This window comes from Lytechinus variegatus, chromosome 1 (genome assembly GCF_018143015.1).
Source record: "Lytechinus variegatus isolate NC3 chromosome 1, Lvar_3.0, whole genome shotgun sequence".
Lineage (NCBI taxonomy): Eukaryota > Metazoa > Echinodermata > Echinoidea > Temnopleuroida > Toxopneustidae > Lytechinus > Lytechinus variegatus.
In genome coordinates this window covers 70,691,407-70,717,426 of record NC_054740.1, presented here as the reverse complement: position 1 = coordinate 70,717,426, position 26,020 = coordinate 70,691,407, and the positions used below count along the sequence as shown (strand labels likewise).

Sequence of the window (26,020 nt, the reverse complement as noted above, 5' to 3'; positions counted from 1 at the left end):
TTATAAAAGGGAGACATAATATTCACACAAGTATGAAATAATGAAATGAAATATGATTTTGTGTAATAAAATTTAAATGGAAAGTGGAGATGTGACATCATTAGCCCACCTAATGAATATTCATGACGATTGTTTTAGAAAAATATTGCTAAAGTTTAAACTTCAATTACTTTATCATTTATTTTCCGATTTTGATGAAATTTTCAGCATTTTGCTCAGTGAATTCTACTCTATGTATTATAAAGATATAAAGATTTTCAGCCCGGACCATCCCTTTAAAAACAATGAGTATAAAACCTGGGCTTAGAGACTATGACCCACATTGTCATGCATCCACAGTTGTAATCATTGCCATTAAAACTTTTTAGTGGTTAAACTGTGCCTGTGGACAGTTACATTCACATTTTGGAAATACCATAATTAAAATCTCCTACTATGCCTAATCTTGGACTTTGTCAGAGGTGTCTTGGTTTTCCCATGTTAGGTAAACATGAAGAATGAAAGCCCTATTCAGTGATGACTTTGAGCTTTATATCAATTACTCCCTCGGTATACATGAACATGCAGGTCATACATATATTCTGTTTGCTTCTTTTATACAGTTGTCGCAACTATCAAAGGATCCTAGAAAGCACTTTGAACATATATTGTAGTATGGTAGTCTTTAAAATATAATTAACATTATTTGGGTAAAGACTGATACATGCACTGTTCTTCATAAGGTGTCTTCTTGACATTTATATAGGAAGAACAGAAAAGCAAACTAAATTCCTGTACATATACATGTAGGATTTACACTGTACAATAAGCAGTAACTTTGAGCTTTATCCAAATTCATGTACACTTTGTTTCCTCCTACATGTACTTGTTACATCTGTCAAAGGAACTCATACCTCTTTCATAAACCCAATTATGCGGCTAATAGCAGCATAATTTGGTCGTAAAATTGGAGCAGGACCAGAGTTATCCGCATTATTTTGATGGGACAAGGGACATCGGGACAAGATTTTGAGTTTATGAACGCATTTCCAAATGCGGATAATTGCCATGGTGCGGTCACAAGGTCACCCTTTTCCAACACAACCGCATAGGAGGGGGCGTGTCCAGTTGTCATGACGATTATCCGCCTTTTTCAGGATGGGCGCTCGTAAAAAAAATTCGGCTTATTTTCAGAGTTTGTGAATGCAATTTTTATTGAATTATCCGCATTACTATTAGGCGGCTAATTGGAGGATATGTTTATGAAAGGGGTATGAGAAAGCGCTTACATGTAGTACTCACTTCAGGAGCACAGTCCAAAAAGTATTTTAATGACCATATGAGAAAAATATAAACTTGTACAGTATATATGATGCAAATGAAGAGCAAATAAAGGACAATCTACATGTACACATTGTACATGTCATGTTCATTTGTTATTGAGCTACATGTATGTACATGTAGAAACCTAGGATTTTGACCTAAGTTGTAGGCAAAGAAGCAACGGAACAAAAACATATTTGAAATGTATTTGAGGTCTTTTATAAAGTATTTGTGACACTGTGCAAACAGTATCCATCCAAGATGCATGAACTTATTATCATTTTACAAGTATATTCTTAGATTTATGTGCACATTGTTTGATGGTTGGATTAAAATGGCTTTGTTTTCAGGATCAAAGGTTACAGATTATGTTCTCATTGTATTCTTTTATCCTTGCCGAACCATTAGCCATTTGACTTTCATTTTTGCAAAGTGTTGTTAGTGCTACATGTACATGTATCTTGGAAGGTACCGAGGGAAATGTGCACCTTGCACCACGATAAGGGGGAGGGGGCTCAAAAAATTGACTTCAGAAAAAAAAGAGAAAATGAAATGAAAAAGAGGACCCCACCTAAATGTACAATGTGTATGTATTTGTATTTAAATCAAGATTTAAAAGTGGACAGCACTTTAACCCAGCCTGACCCCAACTTTGAATGTTGGAAGTGGTGCTAAATAGCACTAGCAGATCTATACCCCAGGGGTAACAGGTATTTTTTCTCTATTAATACTGAGAAAAGAGTGAAAGATAACATCTATAGCCAACATGTCCAGTGTGGTCTGTAAACATGTATAGAGGTAGATATTTTGGTGTAGCCAACATGAATGTTGATTTGCTTAAAAATGAACTTGTGTTTTTGAAACCACCCGGTAATGTTTTTGCTTGTACACATGGTACGCAACAATAGTAAAAATGTCACTTTCCTTGATTGTGAAAGAATTTTGAACACACTTTAGGCGTACATGTACATGAAAACATGCTGTATAATTTGCAGTATATTTGTTGACAGTATGAGTTGTTAACATATGGTAGGCCTGCAGAAGTCTGTATAAGATTCCCTTGAAAATTTTTGATACCCGATGGATATCTTTCCTCACTCTGTGGACATTTTTAAAGCACACTTGATTCTGTCATTAAAATGATTTTGAGGAATTCCATGTAGCTGAGCCTATAATGACAACTTGTGAGATCTCTCTTGAATCATTATTGCGTGCAATTTATCTTCTTTTCATGGTATTCCCTATTTTGGGCAATTTATTTGCAGACCTGTATGTTCTTTCAAATGAACATTCTACATGTGTACATGTACATATGCACGTGTACATGTATTGACATGTACAATACAATGCAGATGCTTCCCATTGAGAGCTACTGAAGCATTTTAATATCAGTGGTCTGAGTACTTCACAACCTTCCTAATTTGTGGTTGGTGGGCTCACTCGAGGAGCGCTGATTTGAAATTACATAAACTCTGGTTGTGCAACTCTGATGTAAAGCTGTTACATGACCAGAACAAGGTTGAACACTATTGAATTTATTTAAAGTGCACAGGTGTAGTTTTGAAGTCCTAGACATGCCCACCCCTCAAAAAATGACAATGTAGACCTAGAAATTTATAAAAAAAACAACCATTAAAAGTTCAGGGACACTCTTGGAAAAACTTTAATGTAATGTATTAGACCTACTTAAACTTGTACTGTGGTTAAGAAATAAAGAGGTTGTGCATATACACTGTAGGCCTACATGTAAAGCAGGCCTACACTTCTTTGTGAAAAATAAGCAAAATTCTAACATGTCATTAATAGTTTGTTATTTTACAATTTGATAAATTCTTCAACATTGTGCTTAAACGATTTTTTCCCCATTTTATGCAACTCAACGTTTTTGTTAGGGTGGTCTGCTTTTAAAAATGAATGGGTCTATATTTTACATATATACATTAGACTTCAGAGTGACATAAACACAAATTCATAATCAAATGCTATCCTTGCACTGCAGTTGTCTACATGTACATGTATGTTCATGCCCATATACCTGTACATGCAGATGCATCAATCATGCTCTGCAGTATTATAGTCACAGTTAATATTTGCTTTCCATAAACACGACCATGGAACATGGACACTCTTGACAAACCTGCACTGATTTACGTCAAAACAACCAGCTGTTGCTCTGATGGAGTCCCTGGGTGCAGGGGGAGGGAAGTCCATCAAAACCAGGTGACACAGCCAGTTTTTAGTTCTCACAGTGCAACCATCATCGCACTTTGCTGGAGGAGGACGCACAGTAGAGCCTACACTGTACATGCTTGAACTTGTTTCCATATTATAGAAGAGAGCAAGTCGGGCCTCTTGAAACCAGCAAGTTCAGGATAATACAAATAGCTTGAAATCAGGTCTGTAAATATAATGTACATGTACATGTATTGCTTATCAGCAGGTAAAATTCTGTGGTATCGGACTACATGTAGGCCTACAAAAAACATTTATTTTATGTAGGGCCTATTACATTGTTGTTCTGTTTCATTTGTTCACATTGATTTTCATTTTGATTCTATCACATCTTTAGAGTTCCAACATCTTGAGCCTTTAGTGGAACTTGTATGTCAAAAAAGAATAATGCAAAGAACTATACGCACATCCATCTGCAGGTACAGTATGTAATGCTTTAATTTCATAATTTACTTTTTTGTATCTTGTTCATACAGGTGACGGTAAGGACACTGGAATCATACTCATTGACGACAGGACAAAAGCAGTAATGACTGACCAACCAAGACATGCACAAGAAGCTTTCAGGGAACAGGTATGCTTGCACTGATCAGTTGAAAATTTTCATCGTCAGAACCTCTGAGAAATTTAACTTGCATACATGTATTTTCAGGTTTTAACTTTTAATAGCACATTTGGGGTTTAAAATTCTAGATTTAGGCTTTGATTTATAAATAGGCTGTATGAGTAAATACCTCAAGACTGTTGTCTGTAAGGCAGCATTTCATGCATATTTTGGATTTTAATGTATTTTTTATTATTTTATTGCAGTGCATTTTATCTTTCTACATATAGGGCTATGTACATGTATATGCAATCTTTGTATGATGATTACATGTAAATTGAATATTTTCACTTTGCATATTGCTTGTGTGATGTGTGTTTGCAGACCAAATAAAGTACTGGTACATTGTACAGTAATGTACAGGAGGCCCCTATAAAACATTTAAATAAAAAAATGAAATGGTTTCACCCAACATGGTGCACATTTTGGGCTTACATTTAGTATACAGAACCAACAGAGTCTAAAACCAGGGTCTGTTCATAGAACAAAACTGCTGTACATGTAGTAATAGTTGTTTAGGTGTAGTAGTTGGTGGTTGGAAAATTGACACTGCAGCAAATGGCGGGGGGAAAAAAGAGATATTAATGAAAACATATGTAGAAAACGGGATTGATTTAGGGAGACATTTAAATAGGCAGAGATGGGAATAAGGACTGACAGAAAATAAGAATCAGAGAAAGAAATGATGGTGGAGGAGGGAGAGTTAAGAGAGAGAGAGAGATGAGGAGAGCAGTGATGAACTTATAACCAGGGATTGACCTCGTGACCCAGCCACTCACATTTTTTGCCTAGATGTGCAAGAAATGGTATAGGAACTAGATCACATCCGATAAAGGAAGTCTTCCTGTTTCACTCTTGTATGTACAAGTGTAATACATTTTTATTAGGATTTATTCTAAACCAGTTTAAACAATAAAGTCATGACAACTGCCCTTATTTAATTGCCCTTGGCTTTGGGCATTTGTCACTTTAGATATTCAAGATGCCACCGAGCTTCTCAGTAAAAATTGTATGGTGTGTAGGGAGAGTGTTGTCAATAATGACCCCCTTTCACAAGTCCTATCGTATCTTTTGTACAGATAGTGGTAGAAACATGATTAGATGTCAAATAATAAATTATCCAATAGAAATATGAGAATTACATGCGATCAATCTCATTTGCATATTAATGAGCATTATTGTTGTCAGGGGGCCTTATTTGCCCCCATCGATATGGGGCAAAGGATGCCCCTTGATTCAAAACCATTTTGTGTTGCTACACTGTACAGTACATCTATAGTTCAGTTGGTTTTATTTTAATACAGTACATTTATATTATACTTCACTGAACATTTCATTTTATAGTAGTAACAATCACAAGATTAGTAATCAGTTATTTTCCCAAAATCAACCCTATCCAATATAATGAAAAAAATAATGACTGTTGCATTGTGTTTTCAACTGCCACAGTAATGTTTCTACATGTTCTATTTGAAATGGATACTTTTCGTGTTCACAGGCCTCCAGTCAGAAAAAAAAGATGGAAAGTGGTGAATTTTATTGCAATACTGGCATGTACAATACAACCGCGTAGCCAGGATTTCATTTTGGAGGGGGCGGTAAATGCACGCGAAGCGCGCTCCCTAGTGGGTGGGTGCAGGGAGGGGGAGTTTCCCCCTCCCGCGCGAAGCGCGAAGCTTTTAGTGTTTCATAAATTAAAATGAAAAGGAGCCGTTTCTCTTGTCTCTAGTACCTCCAATTCGGTTGACTCTATTGCGATTTTGAACCTTGTTTTCAAAAGTGATTGTGAACAAACAAAAGAGGTATTAATGGAGGAACTTAAGATGATAATAACTCCGCGCGAAGCGCGGAAGCTAAAGTGTTTTATCAATTTTTCTTGCCATAAAAAGGGTCCCGAGAAAAGGGTATTCTCAAAGATATATTGAAACTTTCTTTGGAAAGATTTGATTACAAACAATTTAGCATCAGTGCATACTTTTAACTCGCAAAACTGAGGAGAAGATTGGTAGAGGAAGATATTCCTCCCCGCAGAGCAATGAAACTCTGAAATTTCAAAGGGCGGACGTTTCATCAAATGTAAATATCTCTAATACCCAATCGTCTCTTATTCAATTGATTTTCTAAGATTATTGAACTTCATTACAAGGAAAATAGTGCGCATAAAGTTGAAACTTCTGTGATTTATTGAAATTATCTATCTATATAATAAAGGATGATTTTTTTTTTACTTATCCTGAAGCGCTTCATTTTGAATATAAAGAAACTTAAGTGTCATTCAAAATTTCAAACTGAGGGCGCAAAACAGGACAGGAGATGAATGTATACAGGGAAATGACATGAAGTTTAATACAATTTGATAAAAAAAATATTGTACTTTTTTATTTAATACGACACGAATACCTTCCTCTTTTTAAATTAGGAACCTGTTTGCCCCCAAATTATGGTTGTTTATAGTAATGAGCTGAAAAGCGGGAGAAGCTGACTTTATGGAGGTGACGGCAGAAACTGATATAAAGATTTTACCCGCTCGGAGCCGACCAGACCAGAAGTTGCGCGATCAATTGAAAAAAAAATAACTTCATATATTTACTTCGGCCTAACTTTACTCAAATTCATGCCCTAATGTATACAATTTTAACTTTCACTGGCAAGAAGCACATAGCTGAGGTGGAAAAACAGGGTTAAGGTGGGGGAACAATGGAGAACTTCAATATTGTCATTTAACCGCGCGCAGCGCGGAAGCAAAATTCATATAATAATTTAGAGCAAGAAGAGTGAAGGAGTTTCTCTTTTGAGAAAAAAATAAAGAATAAAAAGAAAAAACACAAAGCTACCTTTCTTCCCTTTCCTCCCTTCCCTTTTCCTTTTCTCCTCTCTTTTTTCCCTTCTTTTTTTTTCTTTTTGGGGACGTTTTGGGGGGGGCGACCGCCCCCACCGCCCCCCCCTGGCTACGCGCCTGGTACAATATAAAGACCTTTAAAAGAAAACTAAGATAAAAGTCAATTCGTTTTACTACATGTAGGTACGGTACTCGCCTCTCTAAAGTGGCGATGCTACTTTCAAAATGTTGATTTTGAGGAGGTGCTGACTTTGTGCTGCTCCTGGCCATTATTCCCATTTGGCGATGAGACCATGGACCCTACCACAAAGGGTCCATGATATGTATGCAAAGGAACTGTCTCAAATACTATGCAAACAGCAATCTGTTCGACACTGTTACTCAAACAGTGATCTGAAAACTAATTGGGGGCCTCATTTTAATACCCCAGGGCCTCAGTTACTCTACTCTCCCATACATGTACTTCCAGTATCAAAACCCCCAAAAAGCTGTTTGAAACTTTCCCTGCAACTATTACCCACTGGTTTATTATAGTTAGTGATGGTGAAATGTACTACCTTTTGACTTTGTGAAGTGTACAGCAACAATTAGACAGGGAGTGTTTTTACGAATTTTGACTTTTGATTATCAATACACTCAATGACAAACTTAATTTCATTTGGAGATACGTGTACAGTACATATAATGTATGTACATACTGTACACATGTACATGTACTGTACATACATGTATGTATTGTATGTACTATGTACCGGGGGTAGTCCTATTTGTGACCCCTTTATAGTCCTGTTTGGTTCTTTACATGTACAGTATATGAAAAGTTGCAAAGTACGTTGACCTGCTGCTCTTTTGTCTGTCATGTATTGGCCTACATGTACTTCGAATTTAAACAAGGTAGCACAAAAAAATAATAATTTGGCAAAGGGCCCTTTTCAATTGCTATTGATAATGATAACCCAGTAAGATTTTTGTGAGATAATAAACTGACCATCATTTATCGTATTACATAAACATGTAGTATGATATTGATATTTTACATGGAAAGTTTTCTTCTGCTGTGATGACACTGGTTGGTTCTGTTGATGGTGTTAAATTGATGTTGATAGTGATACATACATGATGTTACCTGTATTATATTTGTATAGGCCTATAAACATACATTCATGTACATGTAGGCCTACACGCCACACAGTAAGTTTTACTAATCTCACATACATGTACTACATGTGCATGTAGGCCTACATGTATGTTTCAGCCATAGATCAGGGCAGGCATCTCTTTTGTGATTCATTTTCTGGGTCTGCAATGGCAAAAGCATGCATGAGTTTTGAGAATGGAGGCCATCAGTTGACCTGTCTGTGTATTTACAATGTACATGTACTATGTATTTTCATTTCCGCACCATTTATCCATCTGTTTTTTTAACTCAGTGTACATGTATTGTCCTTTTAAATGTTATGATAGGTTTTGTATGCTGGGTTACCAAACTTTTTGGTGTGGTTTGTAGCATTTAATGTAAAGCAGAACAAAACTATTAATTAATTAAAATTAACTCCCCTTTTTTATCAGTACCAGTACATGTATGGGCTCACTCATGTGTGACTTTGTGGATCAATACAATTTTCCACAAAGTTTTGAATGTGAACACACCTGTTACCGGTAATCAATTATTTTGCCAGAAACAATTATATTTTGAAAAAGGAGTCCTGAGTTCAATTTTTTTGGCTGCATTTATTTAAAATGTGCCATCAGTAATTGGAATATTGTGGGTAGGATGTACAGTACATACTGTATATAAGTGTAATCTATACCTCATTTGTGGGGGGGGGGGGGGGGCATAAGGATGTCCTTCCCTTATAATATTTCCCACCCCCCTCCCCCTCTAAAAACAAGAATAAACATTTTTCATGATAGTACAATAGTCTTTGATGGTATAATTTACATGTACTTGTATACTGTATGTAGGCCCAAGTACTGCCATCAGCATCTTATTGAAACAGCAAAGTCATAATACATGTAACTTATTAAGTTTTAAAGGGGTTAATATGATTAATTAAACATGGCCAGGTTTCGATAATTTCCATCAAATTTGTCCCTTTCCAGATTGCCAGAGTTCATGAGGTCGTTCCAAGTCGGAGTAGAGATGATGTTGCACTTGTTCTCCAATACCATGAGGGAAATGTGGATAAAGCAATCCAGTCATTCATGGAAGGTAAACTCTTCATAGTAATTGTAAAACTTTTTCTGACAGTATAGATACATTGTCAAAATGACTGAATTGACTTTAGAAGTGAAGAAAACTACATGGGGTACTCTAGGCTAAATTCACTGAGCAAAGCACTGAGAATTTCATCATTCTCTAGTAAAGAATATTTAACAAAGTATTAGATTTGAAGTTTAGCAATACATGTACCTTGTAAAACATTTATATGCACACCATAATGAATATAAAGGTGTGCATGAAATCATGATTATGAAATTAATATAATTTCACATTCTCAAACGTAATACCAGTATGTTTCCCTTATAATAAAATAAGTTGCAGCAATGATTAACTTACACATTAAAATCAGTTGTCGATCCTTTTTTTTCATTCTTGGTGAAAAAAAATGAATGAATATTTAGTTTTGATATATCATAAAGTTAGGGTATGACATCACTAGCTTGCTCATTGCATGTTTATGAAGACTTTAATACACACAACTGTTTAATACCAAAATAATGCAAAATATTATAAACGTCATATCTTTGTTATTCCTAGTCTGATTTTGATGAAATGTATTAAAAAGATAATTTTTGTGTGATTTTACTTAATTTGGCTCTAATTTGTTCAAAATCATACTATTTTCAGTCTGGAATACCCCCTTTAAATCAAGGTTTGATCATCCCAATTATGAGGAATATGGAATGATTTAAATAATCAAGACCAAAATAGTTTATTATCAGATAGTGTCAGTTCTTCTGTTAAGACCATACAATGTCACAAAAAATTGTTCATAAATGTAAATGTGTACATGTATAACCAAGGAGATATCTCCTTGGTATAATAAACATTCCATAGTATACCCAGATGCTTGTGTCAAAACAGAAAAAAAACCTGTCAGGTCCAAAGTGTTATGTGTTATTGAAAAGTGGGTGTTGGCCACGCAGCATGACCTAAATTTTAATCATAACCTTCCCAAACTTGCCAACCTGTTGTATCTGACTCTGCAAAAGTTTTTTTTTTTAAATAAATTTTCCAACCTGGCTCTACACATGACCAGTTTTTGTAACCACACAAAGACATTGCTTGGGTTTATTCGGTATTAATGGTATTTGATAGTCAAGTTCACATACAGTGTAAAGTTGTTCTATATTTTACAGTCTGTTGATCAAATGACTGTTCAGGCTATCAAATCAAAATCAAAGATCAAATCATTGATTTGGGGGGTAAATACTGTAAAATCCATTGATGCAATGTCATACATGTAGTTGTGAAATTATCTGTAATCCTCAGGATGGTGGTGTACATTACAGGGGCCACTTAACCGGAGGGGGGGGGGAGAGCTTCAGCCCCCTTCCACTTTTTTCCAAAGCTATATAAAAAAACGTATCCATCTGATTGTGATTTTTTGCATGGTCAGCCCCCCTCCTCCACTTTCAAAACCGTCCCGCAGCTCCTGCATTATAAACAATATTTAATAGCTTTACTTCTTTTCTTGCAATTGATTATTCTTGGGTAAATATTTGTTTATGTAGGCCTACAAATACAATCTTCCTTCCAGTGACAGTATGAACACTTTTAATATGAGCATATAATTGCACTTTACTTGTTTTGCCTCCTGAGAGACTGTTTTCACAATGAGCACATACAGACAAAAAGATAGGACTACAGTACAGTGCGTCCCAGAAAAAACGAAACCGAGATTTAGCGATCATTTATCATTACTTACCAATTTAAAGCTTAGAATCTCCTCTTTCATCTGACATTACTTAGATTATTTCTCATTCACGCATGAGTGAGCAAATACAATTTGAAGAAAGGATTCAAAAACTCATTTGGCAGGGGGTATCTGGGTTTCAAAAAGAAAACCACATTTTTGAAAGGTTCAATATCTCCTCTTTAATTTGATACCTAAATTACAGAAAATGGTCAAGAAATAACAAAGTTCTGGTCATTTGAAATAAGGCTTGAATTTCAATAATTTCATAAAATGAAGAGGTTCTCCAGGCTGGCTTTCAAACTCACTCAACACTCCGTTTTGTTGACGATCAGCCATGCATTAAATCTTTTGTTCACCATGCGAAAGCTTCTGTGGGTAACCGGTGAAAACAAGTTTATCTCATGAAATTATGGAAATACAAGTCTTATTTCAAATGACCAGAACTTTTTTATTTCTTGACCATTTTCTGTAATTGAGGTACCAAATTAAAGAGCAGATATTGAATTTTTCAGAAATGTGGTTTTCTTTTTGAAACCCAGATACCCCTCGCCAAATGAGTTTTTGATATCCTTTCTTCAAATTGTTTTTGCTCACTCATGCGTGAATAAGAAATAAGCTAAGTAATATCAGATGAAAGAGGAGATTCTAACCTTTAAATTGGTAGGTCATTTGTCTATTTTATTTATGATTAAGTTATGATAAATGATCGCTAAATCTCGGTTTCGTTTATTCTGGGACGCACTGTATACATGTAGCTGACAGAGTCTAACGTAGTATTTTATGAAACAGTGATTTTTGTGGACAATTTGCTCCAGGCCAATCAAATGCAAGGATTTCTTATAATGTACAGTATAGAGTAGTGAAAGTCACTGACTACCTGTTTGTGAAATGCTCCCCTGCTGTGAAGAGAACATTGTATTTAATATTACAGCAGTCATCCCCTATACTCTCTGGTCGTGCATTTACAGTTGTTTTATAATTTTTATTGACCAGGATTCGGTGCAGACTTTTGCTAAGAAAAACTGCCATCGGACATTTGTCGATATTTTAAAAAGAAAACTGGTAATGCAAGACCTTAAAGAGAAATGCCATTAGTTTCAGTAAACACTGATTTCATGAGAAAGTCTGTAAATCCAGGCTTAATTGTCAGTATATCATCGAGGATCTAGATCTGGTACAGTTACATAAACTGAACTTTGTGAAATCTTGAAATCTACGCTGAAAAATGTTCACGCTGAAGATCACCAACACAGATAGGAACACGTGGGACAGTGTACATGTATAGGAACACGTGGGACAGTCTCTGAGACATCGCGGCGACGTCGCAGCAACTGATAGAGACTTTTCGGAGACGTCGCGGAGACTAGAAACAGTCTCCAAAAATATTAAACATGTTTAATCTTCTTGCGACTCCTCCGAGACTCTGTAATTTTCATGAGACGTCTCAGAGATGTCGCGGAGGCGTTTCTGCAACTAGAAAGATTTGTAGTCGCGAACTACTCGCGAACTAGTTTCAAGCCCAGTGAGATACCCCCTTATGTGTGTGAAGGGAAGCAGCCACTGCTCATACTCATAGAGCTATTAATAGCTCTATGCTCATACTCATACATGGGCAAGTATGCCACTAATAAATGTCAGCTTGGGAAATCAAAAGATTTCATATCCTCCCAAGATTATTCAGCCTCAGCAAGATTTGTATCATGAGTAAAAGAAAAATGTAACCTTTGAGATTAATGAGTGATTGTTCGGCTTGCTTTCAGTGGTGCTGTTTTTCCCTTTTCTACATTATAATTGTCCACTATCTTGATTATTACTCATTTCAAGTGTTCCCAACACAGTTCATAAACTCAAGGAGGATACAATGTACTAGCCTTTTGTCAAGGCCTTTTGACAAAAACTTGGATGTACTGTATATTTTCCATGCTGACCTGCTTCAAAGATGAACATTTTATAGTCCCTCCCACCCAGGCCAGTTACATGAAGATTTATAATGCAATTACAATGGAGATCTTGAATTTGATGAATGGCAAAGTCACAATACATACAAAAACATACTAGAGACACTGAAATGCTAGGGAGATATGTAGTCTGCAGGCACAGACCTTGTTTAAAACTTTGATGAACAAGTGGGTCTTGAGACAAGACTAGTGCTTGTTTCAATTTGGAAACCAAGTCTTGGTGAACTTGCAGACCATTTTCCTAAATTAAGTTTTGGACAGTCCGACAGCAAACTTCGAATGGGCCTGACATTCTTTTACATTGTCAGTGGAGTTATTTGGTATCACCTCCTTGTTATTACACCATGTGACAGTGATGGGAGCGAGGAACTGTCATTGTATTCAATATCCAAGAGCAAAGTCCAGAAGGGTATTTTGAGGTTTATTTGTCTAAAAGTTTGATCATGATCAAATTGATATCTTTGGGTAGTGATAATCGTTGTTTACAGGTCAAAGATAATTCCCTTCTAATTGTTTTAAACCTCAATTACTAGTCATGCATGTACATGTATACATGTATCTACATGTAGTAGCAATATAGCCTCCTGAAGAACCTCCTGAAATGTTACATAATTTTCTGTACACTTGGCCGCTAGCAAGACAAATGGCATTTAAGATTCTATGTAAAGCTTTTTTTAAATTGAATATTAGCAAATGAGAGGCGTATTCACTGTACATGTACAGTGTCTTTAACACTACTTGCCTGAAAATATATTCAATATTGATTTTATTTTGAACTTGGTATTTCAGCCCGCAGTGTGGGAGAAAGTTAGTGATTTTACGTGAACATGTAATTCCAGTGAGCAGCTTGTAGGCATTCTTGTACTTCGCTCGGTTTTAATCTTTGGAAAAAGTTTTTCTTCTCCAAAATATGAAAGTATACATGTATGTAGATTTCACCTACTCATACTGTAGGCCTATATGTGCTACATGTACATGTATATACATATACATGTATTTTTACAGACACTATTTTAAGTGACTATGTACAATATACATGTAATTAATGCAGAAATGAATGGAGTGTTGTTTAGAGTTAAAGCAAATTCAGCTGTATCCAAGAATATTATATTTATTAGCTTCTGCCTTAAATCAGGCCTAATTCAATAAAGAGTATAATGTGTTTTGACATGAATATATTATGTCCTTGACAAAATGGTTGTTTAATGGTTGGCATGGCAACAGCATACACATCACTTTACTCGCATGTTTTCATTGATACATGTACATGTACAGTATTAGTGCTTTAATTTTTACCTTGCTGACTTTGTATATTTTCCATATAGGCCTACCAGTAATGTGTGTTCTTTGCTATAAATACACGATGCTCAACACGAGTCTCTAAAAAAATATCTTCCCTATTTTTCATATTTATTGCTGATTTCATTTAAGTCCAACACAAAGCAAAAAGTTGACAAAATAATGTCAGTTCCACACTGGAATGTGTAATAGTTGCAGTTTTGGGATTAAAGGAATATAAAGTGGAATATTAATAATTACATTGGTTTAATCTTAAGATTGCAATTCATACATGTAGTTAACTACTTTCAAAATAGTGAGTTACAACAGTACATGTACAGTTGGAGATGTATGTACTCTGGATTTGGCTTGGTATAATCTATTCACTCATACATACATAAATTTTAAAGTGGGAGGTGCAATAGCTCAGTTGGTAGAGCGGGGTTTTGGAATCCGATGACGGGACCCGGGTTCGATTCCCACCAGTGCGCTAGTTACCTTTGGCAAGGCATTAATCCTCATTACCAGGTCCCTTGAAGAGGACCTTAACTCATCGGTCCTCTGGTTGCTTGCTTACAAGCTTTCATGCTCATAGCAATCAGGTAAAAAAGCACCACCAAAGTATGCATGTTCCCCCTGGTCTGATGGCAATGGGGTTTCCTCTATCTGAGATTTAACAATCTAGGGCTGATGGAGAACCATAAACAAAAAGAATTCTGTTAACTAACTTGCCCCCCCCCCAAAAAAAAAAAAGAAAGAAGATAAATAGTAATGATGATGTAAAAAAAGGAAGTTGAAAATTATATAAAAAGAATTAGAATGAATAACCAAAGAAATAAATATGAAAAATATGAAAAAAATATTCCTTTGCAAATGGGGAAATGTTTTTACATTATCTGTAGGAACTTCTTTCACCTATGATTTTATGAAAATGTTAAATGGTTTCTGAATGTTGAAGGCTGTGTCTTTTTCAGACACTAAGTGCAATTTATTGCTTAATCTCATTTTAGATGGCGCCAGAACTGTTCTGAACGAGTGGCAGTCACATGGCAAGAAAAGCAAGGTAAGTGGTACACGTAGGCCTAATGGTTTTTCTCAGTGCAAACCACTGTTTGGGTATCTAATCATTAAAAATCTGCATTGTACCTTGTGTACATACCGTCATGTGATAGTTGAAAGCGCACATCATATCATGAACATCCATTTCTGGATTATATATTGTACATTGCTCTCTCCATCTCCATCTTAATTTTGTGATCAAAATCACCGTCATGATACCCAGCAATGAGGAAAGGCGTATTTGAGGTTCTCTGGAATCGAAGTGTCTGTACTCTAGACAGCTAGGCTCGACATTAGCAGTGGCCCTGGGCAACCAAAATTGAGAGTAGGGCCACCAAATTTCTGGAAAAGCCACACTTGGTTGTCCTGTTGGGCTACCATAGTTTTGATAAATTGTAATGTTTTCTATTGTTTTAGGGCCACCAGCGGGCCACCAAGAATTTGAAATTGATGGTTTTGGTGGACCGATCGGGCCGCCAAGAAAAAAATTATAGTGTGGAGCCTTGCTCTAGAACTGAAATATTATAGCATGGAGCGAGCTCCATGGTTATTGGGCTGAAAATGTGGTTCTGATTGCTGCAGCACACACAAAATGATTGCTACCCCCCCCCCCTCCATCCCTGGGATCACTGTCTTGCCCCATATTCATTAGTATTGAAATGATTCACACGGGGAAAAGATCAAGGCACAACACAAAACAAAATAGTAAATTGTATATTTCGATGCCATTTCCTACTTAAACATACATGTATCCTGGCATGAGAAACATGATTGATTATAAAAGTTAAACAATAGACGATCATGTGTGAATTGTTTGGAACTACAGATGATTAGTTCCCACAATAATATTGTAATTACAATGGGTTTCACTCAATCAGCCACACCCACTTTGTTTTAGTCAATTTTTTATTGTTCATTGAGTATTCCTGTTTTGTTTTGTCCTAAGAACAAATACATGTAGGGCATACTGGTAGGCATACAGCTGTATGAATAGATGTAGCTTACAATGTACATTAAAGTGGAATTTCACCCTGAAGAATAGGTTGTTTATAAAAAGTAACAAAATGAAAATAATACCAAGAAGAATATTGGGGAAGCCTTGAGAAAAAGCCATCAAAGATTAAGAAAGTTATTAGAATTTGAAGATTTTTATCTTTGACATCATATATACATGTAAGAGCAGCTGCCCCATGCGTTATGTAATACTGAATGCTTAAATTTCAAGATGACTGAATTATTTTTCTTTCAGGAGCGGGTTCAAATTATTTGGTTGTTGATACAAAGGTGTGAATGAAACCATTTTCAGTATTTCAAGAAAATGACATTTCATTGATTTTTCTAACACACAACATATTAGGAAGCTGCTTGCATACATGTATGACTTATTTCTAGTAACTTTTTTATAAATGGATTTTCTTCAAACCTCCACCAATATATATATATATATATTTCTGCTATTTTTACAATAACCTTTTGTCAGGATGAACTTACCTTTCATGTCATCATGGCAACCATTTTTATACGCTCAAGTGAGAATTCGCCCATATTGGATGACTAAGATGGGGTTTCATGAATCTAGAGAGGACTATGTATATAAACTGGGCTAAAATCATTAAAAAAGGATGGAACAAACTAATGGGACCTGTATCGCGGGGAAAAATTGCTCCTTGTCTTGGAGAGATTTTGCCCCCCCCCCCCCCCGAATGCTGAAAAGAGCCCTAAAAGTATATAATGTTTAATATTGCCCCAGAAAATCCCCATTCACTGCGATATCGAAGCTGATTCAATGTTGCAGATTTAGTCTGTCTGTGGGTTGTGAAAAATAGCCCCCCCCCAAAAAAAAAAAAAAAAGTAAAAATAGAAAATAATTGATAAAAGTAAGTTTTTGCCTGCTGCACAAAGTGCACAGGGGTAGTACATGTACATATATATATATATATCATTTTCTATCCTGGTATCATTTTACCAGTGGAAGGATGTTGCTAATATTAAATCCTCACCAGGGGCAGAGTCAAGGCCACCATAGACCCGTTCTGCTGCACGTTTTTTCAATGACCATTCCCTGGTGAACCCAAACACTTCCTGTCTGTCTCTGCTCCACATATTGAATGAATTTGGGGAGGTCATGAACTTGAAACATATCGTTGACCTTTGCAAGCCCTTTCAGGTCCATCCTCGTTGATATCATCCAGACCACACATGTTCTTCCATCCTGTTTGCATGAAATGTTTACATGGACAGAATCCTGAGCAGACGCAGGATTTTGGGGAGTTGGTAAGGGACCAAGGGTGGACACCTATCCTCTTTCACTTGAACTCTGATATGTTGGATTATGACCGACTCTTACCGAAATATTGCAATTAATATAGCTAATTTTGACGTCTAAAAAATGAAAATCCCATGTACGAACCTTTTCCAATTAAGCACAAGATTTCATATATGATTTGTAATGCATCAAATCCACTCTGCAGAGTACCCAAGGCACAGTGAAAGAAAGAAAGAGAAAAGTACAATTATAATACACTGTAATAATAGATTCAGGAAAAAATAGGAGTAGGAAGAATTGAATAGACAGTCTTAAGCTAACGTTTACCAGGGAAGATCATTCCAGAGAACAGGGCCAGCGTGAGCAAAAGCCTGAACCCCCCATGTCTTGAACAGATTTGGGAATAACTAGGGAACCAGAGTTGGATGAACGTAAGGAACTGACAGGAGAGTTTTTTGTTGTTTAGATTAATATTATACTGTGGAGCAGAGCCGTTAATTGCATGGAATACAAGGAGAAGGATTTTGAAGATGATGCGATTGTTGACCTTTAGCCAATGGAGAGATTTCAGAATGGGTGTGATATGAACATGTTTTTTTGATAGGGTGACCAAACGTGCTGCAGCGTTCTGGAGCTTTTAAAGTTTAGACAACTGGGTGTTGGGTAAATTATAAAGCTCAATTGGAAAGGTCAAAATATACCTAAGTCAACTCTTTATCACTGCTAAAATAACCACATCTTTGCCTCCCCCAAAGTTGAGGCCATCTAAAGTGTTATTAAATACAAAAGACCGAAAAGGTCTATAATGAGATGGGGTACATGTACATACCGAACATGTATGACGGTAATGTACTTTTCTATCTCCATTCATGAAGCCCTAGTGGAAGCTCGGTTTCTTGTAGGCCAGATTGTTTAAAAGACATTTCTTCTTTAATGGAGCGAGATAAAAAATTGCTGAAGGAATTATTTTCTAACCATTTTAGGGGGAAATGGGACTTATTAACTTCTTCAAACACTTGAGTGTGCTACCATCCAAGCAAATTAATCCTTGAACCAAGTGGCCCAAACCATTGTCATTAAAAAGCAAAAAAAAAAAAAAAACCCAATTCTTATTGAATGAGAGGATTCTGGGAAGAGATTGAAATTATAGAATGGTGTCTTTTAGAGATCAAAGAAAGGAAGGAGATACATTGAGTGCTTTAAAATTTAATAGTGAGTGTTGTGGAAGTTTATTCTTAATTAATTTTGGTCGAGTTTCATTCCAGACCTCCATAATTTTTGCTTACGATTGACCAATCAGATTCAAAGACTTCGGTAACTTATCACATGAGTCAGAGAAAGCAATGATCTTCAAACAGAATCGTAATATGAGTAACATGTCGCTTTGTGAAGTGCTCCCTAAATACCCTCTGCCCAGCTAAATATCGCTCACATATTTTCATTGAAAACACCTTTATTGGTCTCAATGTTTTGCTGAAATTGATTTTTAGTTAAACCTTGCATGTTTACCCCTATAATGACAAACACAAACATATGGGCTTTCTCTCACTCTCCTGCATGCCCAGGTCCTGTGAAATGTACTTCTCACGACATCTGGGGTTGTAATTGTAGGAGATACTCCCCAATAATCCATATGAATTGACAAATGGATCCTTCAATACCTGTTTGCAAGGAAGTGTAAAATGTAAAACTCACAAAACATCTGTTGAATTGTCAAGAGGAAGACCATAGATTTCAGTCAATATCATATCCCAGCCAGTTGTTAAGATTTTTGTTTGTTTACATGTGTATGCAGAGCTGTTATATGTAGGCCTAGTTGTTCACTCATTGACTCACAATACAGAGTAAAGGTTCAAGATCAACTCAGGCACTTGTTTTCATCCTGAAAAAAAAACGATACATGAAAATAATTTTGAAATCAGACCTTCATTTTTGAGGAGCGCGATCGCGCTGGCGCTCCTACCGCGCTCCTAAAAAAAAATAAGGAGAGCAAAAAATCACGCTCCTAAAAAACAAATTGCTAAAATTTCACATTTTACATCTTTAAATCCATGAAATGGCCATTTATTTTCCATAATTCCTTGAAATTATTTTGATTTAGTTGAAAACTATCTGAAAAAGGAAGAATATTCACCTCGAAATATAAACGTGAAGGACTGTGAAATCCTGATTGTTTTACTTGTAGGTCCCAAGACAGTTCTGGGATCAATACATACACACTGTTACTGTATCCAGGAATGTAATGTCAAGCTACATGTAGATCTAGATAAGAATCTAGTGGAAATGCCGAAATCGCACTGTCATGCTTAGCCCATACTTCGAAAAATGGAGCATACAAATTTCTGTCATATACAGAAAATTGTAATTTACGTTTTTATACAAATCCAAAATAAATACATGTTCATAGTGGTCATACTAATAATTCTCATAATTATTCTTCTTAGTTTTTATTTTAAATAAAACATATTAATCCTTAATTCTGACTTATCGCTACTTTCCACTTCTTATTTTTTTTTTTCTTTCTTTTAGTCTGCAAATAAGAGGAACAAGAAAAAGAAACGAGGACCAGACACACAACATGAGAAAGCGAACAGTGGTGATGCTGGTGCATCTAACAACCAAGGTGTGTATATATTCACTCCCGGGATCTGTTTCATAAAAGATTTTATGATTATAATCTTCAATGAACATTAGTGTGACCATCATGTATTTGGATTTTAGATACTGTTCTGTAATTTGGGAGATATTTGATTCACCCTGTACTGTAAATGGAGAGATTGCATAAATTTGCAGGATTGCAAGATGGGCTATTATAGATTGGTTTTCGAGAGAGGTTGCCACTAAACAAGGCTTGGTTTGTTTTTTTCCAAAATCTGAGAATTTCTAGATTAATTTTGGATAATGACACTTTCTAGAGTCATTTCCATCAATGAATATGATAATGAGGTTTGATAGGAATTCATGAATTTGAATAAATTGTTTTAAGTTTGCATGTGCACTGTCTGATGTCCATATCCTAATTGACCACAACAACAACAAAAACAATCATGAAGAAGTGCACAGAAGTCAATTTGTATATATTGATTAGTATTTCTTGATATTTGTTTATTTCACTGATTCTGGGGATAAGCCAGTATATTTTATTTATTTTTTACTGTTTACAGTATGGTATACAAGAACAAAGTAAAGAGTACAACACTTGGATCAAAAGGATTCATAAAATGAGGTGTTTTCTAGACTGTCTACATGTGTGATCCTTCTTTAAATATCCATGCAAAAAGCTCAATGCATTCCACATTCCTATCAGAATATTTTTATGTACTGTTATGAAAATGTTAATTATACAAAATGAATTATTTCCAAGACATTTGTGGATTTGATTCATTGATCATTCATTTGATGTTTTGAGCAAATGAATTGATTCAGTGCCTGTCAAAATTAAATAATTGAAATGCCAAAACAAACCTTGCTATCAACAAAGTAATAAAAAAAATTGAGAAAAGTCATAAGAATGTCACTGTCATTGGGAACTCTGGTCCAATGTAATGGTTCATTGGCACCTTCAGATGATTGCTGTACTCATAAAAACAAGATAAATAGCATAGAATATATTACTGACATCCTGGCAGACAGGCAAATCTCGATACTCAGCTCATGTCTTTTGTCTTCAACTATATCACATATTTTGATATCATAAAATGGTCACCAAATAAAAAAAAGAGATACAGTATGTATTATGAAGAGGAAGAAGTGGGGAATTCAGTTTTCACCTTTAAACAAAGGTCAGATGAGCTGAAACTTCTAGAATGTAGATTTTGTATCTGATGGTAAATTGTTAGGGTGCATTTATGCACCACTTCTTTTATCCTAGAATAATGATTCGAATCCTTCAAATCATGATTCTGCAGAATCATGATTGCAATTTAGTCAAAAGTAAAAATAAACGTCTTTCAAATCACATACATGAAACATGGGAAAAGGGGCGTTTGGAAAGACGTTTCTGTAGAATCACGAACGAAAAAGGTCGTATAAACGCAACCATGATTCTATGATGTCACTGTGTCAGGCTTCTTTCGATTTGACTCTTGCCAAGCTCAAGGCACGCACTATATGCTCAGTACGTGTATGTACATAATGTGCTATGCATGCATTTCTTGTCGCCTGCATTAAACTTCAAGTTCTGTGTTGGTCATCGCATCGTCCACTGCTTTTCATAAATATTTGTCATGTCTTCAAATTCAAGCTGTAGTAATGACTGGACAGACAATGATCACAGTTTTTGTTGAGTTAAAAGTGTCAATATTAAATTAGATCTACGCTAAAATTCACTTCCTAACACCATTTTCGATTCACATGTAAACCAAAGTGAACAATATCAGGTATAATAATCTGAATTCTGGAAGCAAAAGATTAACTTTTCGAGAGCCGAAACGCGTGCAAAAAAGTTGACCTTCCTCCGTTAAACTGCACACTGTGATGTGCACTGGATCGGCCCGAATCCGAGGAGAAACAGCATTGGAATAAAGGTTGTCTAAACGCTGATTCTGTGATATTGTGATTCATGTAGTGTTTTGAATCACTATTCTTGCTTGAGGTCGCATAAACGCAGCCTAAATCAGATGAGCCGTGTTTCATAACTTGTTCCATGGTATTTGACTACTAGTAGCTTTTTAGAGCAACCTTGTACATGTAGAAACTTGCTGTAAATCAAGATTTGTGGAAAAGGGTTCTGATCGTAATTTTAGACCCATTTCACACTCATTTTCCTGTACTGATCCACGCTGGACAAGAACCGGTCCAGAGGCATTGTTCTCGTTCACAGTCACTGCATCAGTGATCTGGATCGCTCTTGATAATCCTGTGGAACCACTTTATTATGTTGAACATGGCGTTCGTACAGGTAGATTAACTTGTAGTTTGAAACCATACATACATGTATTCCTCCCCCTCATTGAATACTTCCAAATTTCATCACTGTTAAGATCACTTCCGGGAACTTGTTCTGTTTACAGTCATTCCTGGATCAGTATTGAAACAAAGTAGCCCTGAGACCACATCTGAGGTTGTCTTCTTGATTGGTCAAGAGGATCACTTATCTATTCCTGGGGTCTGTTGCAAAAACATTTGCAATCAAACCCAACTTCATTCTCAACTGATCAAATGTTAGCATTTAGGACTTGCACTTGAAACTTTGGGTTGCTCTTTTTGTTGAGTAAACCTCAGAAGCACTAGACCTGCCCCCACTGGATTGACCTGTGTGAATCGGTCCATGGAAGTGACTGAATAGGGTTATACTCTTGGTTGGTGAGGGAGATCTACATGTAGTTGTCTGGTCAAGTTTGTGTTTCCTGTAATTTCTACTATGTCTATGTTTAGTCTCGACTGGCTGGGAATTTCCTTCTGACACAGAAAATGACAAGCTGTCTGCAGAATCAGAACTTTAAATCAAAGGAATACTTGGGCCTATTTATTTATTCACAGTCTACAGGCGGGATACAGAGTTGACTGAAGTTTGAAATAGGTTTTATTCATATACTACAAGTGTACCAGTCGCTCGCACAATAAAAACATTTCAACAATGTAGGTCTTGTAAAATGAAAACTATGTGAACATACACATATGTTTTGCCTAGCTTTTTTGTTATGAAGCTTATTTATTGATAATGTCCATCTGTATGGCTTAGGGTTGTATTTTAATTAAATGAATTGCATGGATCATATTCATTATGTGCAATCAAATATATGATTAATCACTAAGCTTTGAATAATATATACCGGACTGTACTATTCTTTGTGAAAAAAAAACATGTACACGTAGCTCAGTGTACTGGATTTAAAAGTTAAATAAAAGCAGTTGCAGTAAACACCGATTAACAGGAAAGTCTGTAAAACCAGGCTTAATTGTCATTATATCGAGGATCTAGATCTGGTAGAGTATAAACTGAACTTTGTGAAATCTTGATATCTATGCTGAAAAATGTTCACACTGAAGATCACCAACACAGATATTAAGCGCACATGGGACAGTGTATTGTTATTGCTTTGAATGTCGGCCTGACGACGCGTGACCCGAATTCTGTGCTTATTTGCATATTTCTCAGCAATTACACAATTTCTTCCCGAATCCTTTGGCACATATTTTTTATTCATACAAACATACACTTTGGTGGTCATTTCATTGGATTCTGTACGAACTCATTTTGACATTGTTACCACAACTGGCATTTATCTTTTACCCTTTTTACACAGGATTTTCTTAACCCCGGACTATCGCTAACCCCGTACTACCCTTAACCCCGTACTATTTTTTTTTCCTTTTCACACATGCCAAATTGTTATTGCTAACCCCGGATAAGGAATGCTTGCTTTTTACACACGAAACTCGCTAACCCCAGACTAGTGGTTTTTGTCGATCATTCGTAGTACAAGTACTTCACTCGTACACTTTTTACACACGCTAAAATTTCCTTAACCCCGTACTATAGGTGGGGCTAAATTGCCATTTAGCCCTACATGTACATGTACCTACAGTACGGGGTTAAGGTTAGCCCACATTCGTTTTACACTAGCGATCTTAACCCCGTACTATCGCTCTTAGCACCACAATTGCTCGGATAACCCTGCTTTTTTGCAGGGCCAAATAATCCCTTACTAAAGGTGGGGTTAGCCCACTTTGCAAAAATGCTGTGTAAAAAGAAAGTGGGCTAAGCTTAACCCCGTACTATAGATGGGGCTAAATGGCAATTTAGCCCGACCTATAGTACGGGGTTAAGGAAATTTTAGCGTGTGTAAAAAGGGTATTTAAGGCCTCCCTGGCCTGGGACCTGTTGAAGAAAGAGCACATGTATATCTAATCAATTGTAATTTAATTTTATCTATAAATCAGAAGTATATATTTTTCACTTGTATAAAACAACTCTTTGGGCTGGTCCATTCATTGCCATCCATGCTGCTCGTAGTTATAGGTATGTATGTAGGTCCATGAACTATCGGATGGTGAGGAGATTATGAGTTGGCCATTCATGAAATGAGTGGCACATGATTACTCTGGAATGGTAATTAGAATGACAGACAGCTCCCAGTGGAATGGAAGTGTTATCAATGGGAGTGCATGATTAGGAACCAACACCTCAAATGCCTTGAATTTAAATTTACCTTATCATGGACCGTCTCTAAAAATAAGTTTCGACCAATTGGGGGAAAAACGGCCAGGATCACAGCCAACTTTGTATTCCTTTTTATTTCACTTAAACAGGTTTCATGAATGTAGTGTTCATGGAAATTCCTGTAATGAATTTGATTAAAAAAAGAGAAACAGAACTTGTTGAAATATTTCAGTTTATGTGAGAAGAGAGGAGTAGAAAATGTCTGTATCTTTGCAAATTTATGTCAATATTATTTTAAAATTCATGGAATTTGTTCTCACTGTTCTTAATTTCAAATATGCCACTTTCTTCAAATTCAGAATATAGTGAATGATGAATGCCACAATTCATTATTTCAAACTTATAAAATAAACTTTAAATATGTGCAGCTTTTCTTTTATATTCAATTATAATTGAAAATTCATTTTGCTGTCTCTTAACTATTGTACATGATCATGTATTGTACATATTATGCATTTGTGTGCTTGGTGCATACTCCTGTTTATCTTGAGCACTAACCACTTCCGACTCGATTAAAGAGGTTGATACTGTATATAAAGTATCTTGTGTATTCATGAAGGTTTGTGTAAAACCCCCTTTTTTATAAAATAATGAAAAAGAGTGATGAGTAGACAGGAAAACATGTACTTTGAATATCCTTCCGGTTTGTTTGCTTGAGGACTTTTTGAAATAAAGGAAATAGTTTGAGTGCTGTGTAAATTGCTTTTATATTTCTCTTTTTTTTGTAATGAGTTGTTTTAAAATGAACATGATAAACAATATACTTCATGACTTTGTGCATGTACCAATGGTTTAGATAGACATGAACTTTCAAGTTCAAGCCACCTTGACTGATAAGAAGATAAAATAAAACACTAAACAGCGCAAAATTTTATTGAAATGAATGTAGATGTACATGTAAAGTGCATACCGTACATTATGTAAGATATAGCATTTTAAACTTTAGCTCCATTTCACAAAAATGGTAATACAATATGTATGCATAGCAAGATCAAATATGACTGTGATGGAGATGACAATGTCACGAATACAGAATTGTAATTAACTCCAATTGATTAGTATTGTACTTGTTTACGAAGAAATCAAGCCATATTTTCCATTGATGAAGAAATAAAAATTTATTCTAACAAATACAAAAGCTACAGTGAGTATGTAACATCAGCTCCCTATATATTTGCATATAATTTTTTTTGGGAGTGAAATTAAGGAAAACTTGAAAATGTAAAATAACTGTTTTATTTTGTTGAAATTTTCAGCAATGTGCTTGTTTTTAACATTGAAATTTACTGTTTGGTTGGTGAAGACTTTAAGGAGTTGTTTTGGTGATGCATGATATAATCCTTGTAAACAAACTTGATCTTGGCACAACTCCCGATTCACCCTTGAGATCAGGC

At 35.8% G+C, this 26,020-nt stretch overlaps 1 protein-coding gene across 3 annotated transcripts in view; it reads left to right on the top strand.

Annotated features, from left to right (window-relative positions):
• Positions 1-26,020, top strand: part of LOC121421708 (SPATS2-like protein) — a 47,428-nt gene that overhangs the window by 12,548 nt on the left and 8,860 nt on the right. For 2 of the 3 annotated variants that reach the window (XM_041616501.1, XM_041616495.1), the window contains exons 2-5: positions 4,011-4,108; positions 9,081-9,189; positions 15,147-15,199; positions 19,991-20,084. In XM_041616501.1, the coding sequence (XP_041472435.1) occupies positions 4,064-4,108; positions 9,081-9,189; positions 15,147-15,199; positions 19,991-20,084 (301 nt within the window). In that variant the 5' untranslated portion in view covers positions 4,011-4,063. Of the gene's footprint in view, positions 1-3,587; positions 3,699-4,010; positions 4,109-9,080; positions 9,190-15,146; positions 15,200-19,990; positions 20,085-26,020 lie in introns of those variants that run through there. The other variant, XM_041616507.1, reaches the window with a different exon arrangement.